We start from the raw sequence: 2,768 nt of genomic DNA on the forward strand, positions 1-2,768 counted from the left end.
GGATGGATGGATGGATGGATGGATGGATGGATGGATGGATGGATGGATGGATGGATGGATGGATGGATGGATGGATGGATGGATGGATGGATGGATGGATTGATTTGCGGATCATCGGCCTCACGTGTCTCCACACCTGCTCTCATCTGCAGTGAAGGAAGTAGCAGCATCTACAAAAACCGAAGCGAACAGCACGTTCAATTAAAATAGCCTTGTTTTATATTTTTCCAAATAACTTTGCTCTTAAAATATTTTGTTCATCTGTATAATAGTCTGTCTTTAGAGTTGATTTTTTTAGGCTATTCATTTTGTACGTTAATATCCATTTGGTGAAACAAGAAATCTTATATCCTCCTTTCTTTGAAATACGTTTTTAGAATATCATGTCAAACTGATTTGCTTACAAATGCAGTAAAAGCTTAATAAAAGCAATGTTGTTTATTTTATTTATTTTTTTCGGAGTCAGGCCTGTAATTACAGTTAATTTGATCAGATTGAGTCGGGTTCGGAAAAAATGGCTATGGGCTGGGGCCGAGTCGGGTCAGATTGTTTAAAGCCCGACTAATGTTTCTTTTCTCGCACAGTGGATGTTTCTTCAAGCATACCGGTAAAGGCAGAATGTATATGTTGGAGATGATTTAGTTGCACATTATTGTCAGAGTTTATCAGCAGACAGCTGTGTTGAACTGAAACAGTGAAAAACTTCTGCAGCTGTTTTTCTCACCAAAAAGCCAAATGTTATTTTCCTTTGGAATTTGTTCAGACTTTAAACAGAAGAGGAAAAAGGCTACATTTCTAAATGTGTTTTGGATGTTTAGCTAGTTTCCATTTTCATCTACAAAACAAAAGCACATAATATTACAGCAACTATAACACTGGCTCTTTACATTTCTGACTGCAGCATCCGTTTCACTTTTTGCTGATTGATTGCATTCTGCAGCTCTTCTCCTAAGTGTTTCTTGCCTGGGGACACGTTAACATTTGAACTAAAGGATCTGACCTGAGCAACCGCTGAAGCTGCTGATGGCAATCAATGATACGAGGCAAACCACCCCCAAGAGCAAACTGATGCAGAGATACGCTGCTGCTGCGTAACTATTGATGCTACACTTTGCATTCAAATCTGTTGCTTCAGCCGGAAAATTACGCTTCACTGAAACATGAATCCAAACAACAGTCTCGGACTTTTAACGCACGCAGGTCTTTTGCTAATGGTATTGAAGTTCCACTTTTTAAAATAAAATATTTATGTAATCTTCTTCAACAGCGTTGAAGAACTAAAGGTTGGAAGCAGATTAAAGGTGACTCGTAGTTCGTTTCGCTGCATAAATGAGCTGACAGGAAACAACACAGAGCTCTGATGAAATCTGCCCCTGAAGCGTGTTTATATATTAAATAGAAGTTTTTAGAAACAAAAAAAAAGTGTTTGTAAGATCTGCTTTTAGGCTTTAAGGATTTTTTTTATTTTTTATCAAACACTTTAGTTTTTATTTTTAGACTTTTCTTGGGTGCACTTCATTTCTGCACACTTGTTTCTTACTGTTTGCGTTTTCTGTGCATCTCTCTTGATTTCACTGCTGATTCCAGATGAGTTGTACTCTCTGTGGTTTTATATGATAATCGCCATGGTAACAGTGTGTAATGGGGTTTCCTGGTGCTGGTAGCCTGGCTCTCTGCATTGATCCTCAACAAGCTCCTTCTCTTTATTTCTTATTTCCGCTCCTGTTGGTAAATCCCAGTCCTCCACTCCTGGCTCTGAAAGAAGGTGGTACCTTAATGTCCCCGACTCGGATGCTGAGACTGTGAGTCTCCTCTTTGACATTTGCGCATGCACTTGTTTCCACTACAATAATGAAACATGAGCAGCGCAGCATGAATGTTGCATGGCTCGTTCAATATTATATTAAGATTTATTTTACCTGATTAGAGCTGATTCTCCTCATTGTACTGTACCTGCATGCTCAGTTCATGTTTGTGTTTGGTCTTCCTGTTTAAACCTAAACTCGTCACAGAAAGAAGTTAATTAATTATCTTGGCTGGTTCCTGCAGGAATTAAACCTTACTGAATAAAAAGAAAAACATATTAATTCTGCCAGTTTTAGCCAGTCAAGTTGAACAGTTTTTTAGGGACATAATTACCGGCTGCTGTTGATCTAAAGTCTTTTTTTTTTCTGAAATTGATTTTGCAGAAACAAAGTCGTAGTCAAAATTAGGCTTGTTGTTGTCTTTTATTTGTGTCTTATATTATATTCTGACATAAGATTTATCTGTAATTAGTTAAAGTAGTCCCTCGCTACTTGGTTTATCACAAATTAGCTCTATCGCGGTTTTTCAAAATAAGACTGGACATGACACACAATTGGCTGATTGATGGATGAGCCACACGATCAGCATGGAATTTTTTTTATTTTAAATACATTATTTAAAATTATTTAGCACCTGCTGCACATTTGTGCAGCCCAGAGCAGCAGAAAAAGCTTCATCCTGCAGCTTTGTGCAGCCCACACTGCAGGATAAACTCCCTGCTGCAGCTGATCAGCTGTTCAGATGCAGAGTGTAGAAGTGGGCGTGGCCAAGAGCGCTTGCAGGTGGCAAAGAGTAGAGGATGCAGGGAGCTGAAATCATTACATTCGGTGCTCTTTTAGTGTTAAGAGTTTAGAAACATTGTTTAGAATATAGCAAGAGTGTGGGAAGGGTTTAAAATGCTTATATATATATGTATATATATATATATATATATATATATGTATATATATATATATATATAT

At 37.8% G+C, this 2,768-nt stretch overlaps 1 protein-coding gene across 1 annotated transcript in view; it reads left to right on the forward strand.

The window, feature by feature from the left end:
* Window positions 1–2,768, forward strand: part of sytl5 (synaptotagmin-like 5) — a 74,844-nt gene that overhangs the window by 2,128 nt on the left and 69,948 nt on the right. The window contains exon 3 of the mRNA XM_037686188.1: window positions 1,740–1,802. Coding sequence (XP_037542116.1) covers window positions 1,740–1,802 — 63 coding nt within the window. The remainder of the gene's footprint in view (window positions 1–1,739; window positions 1,803–2,768) is intronic.

Source organism: Nematolebias whitei, chromosome 13 (genome assembly GCF_014905685.2).
Source record: "Nematolebias whitei isolate Nwh7 chromosome 13, NemWhi1, whole genome shotgun sequence".
Classification (NCBI taxonomy): Eukaryota; Metazoa; Chordata; class Actinopteri; order Cyprinodontiformes; family Rivulidae; genus Nematolebias; species Nematolebias whitei.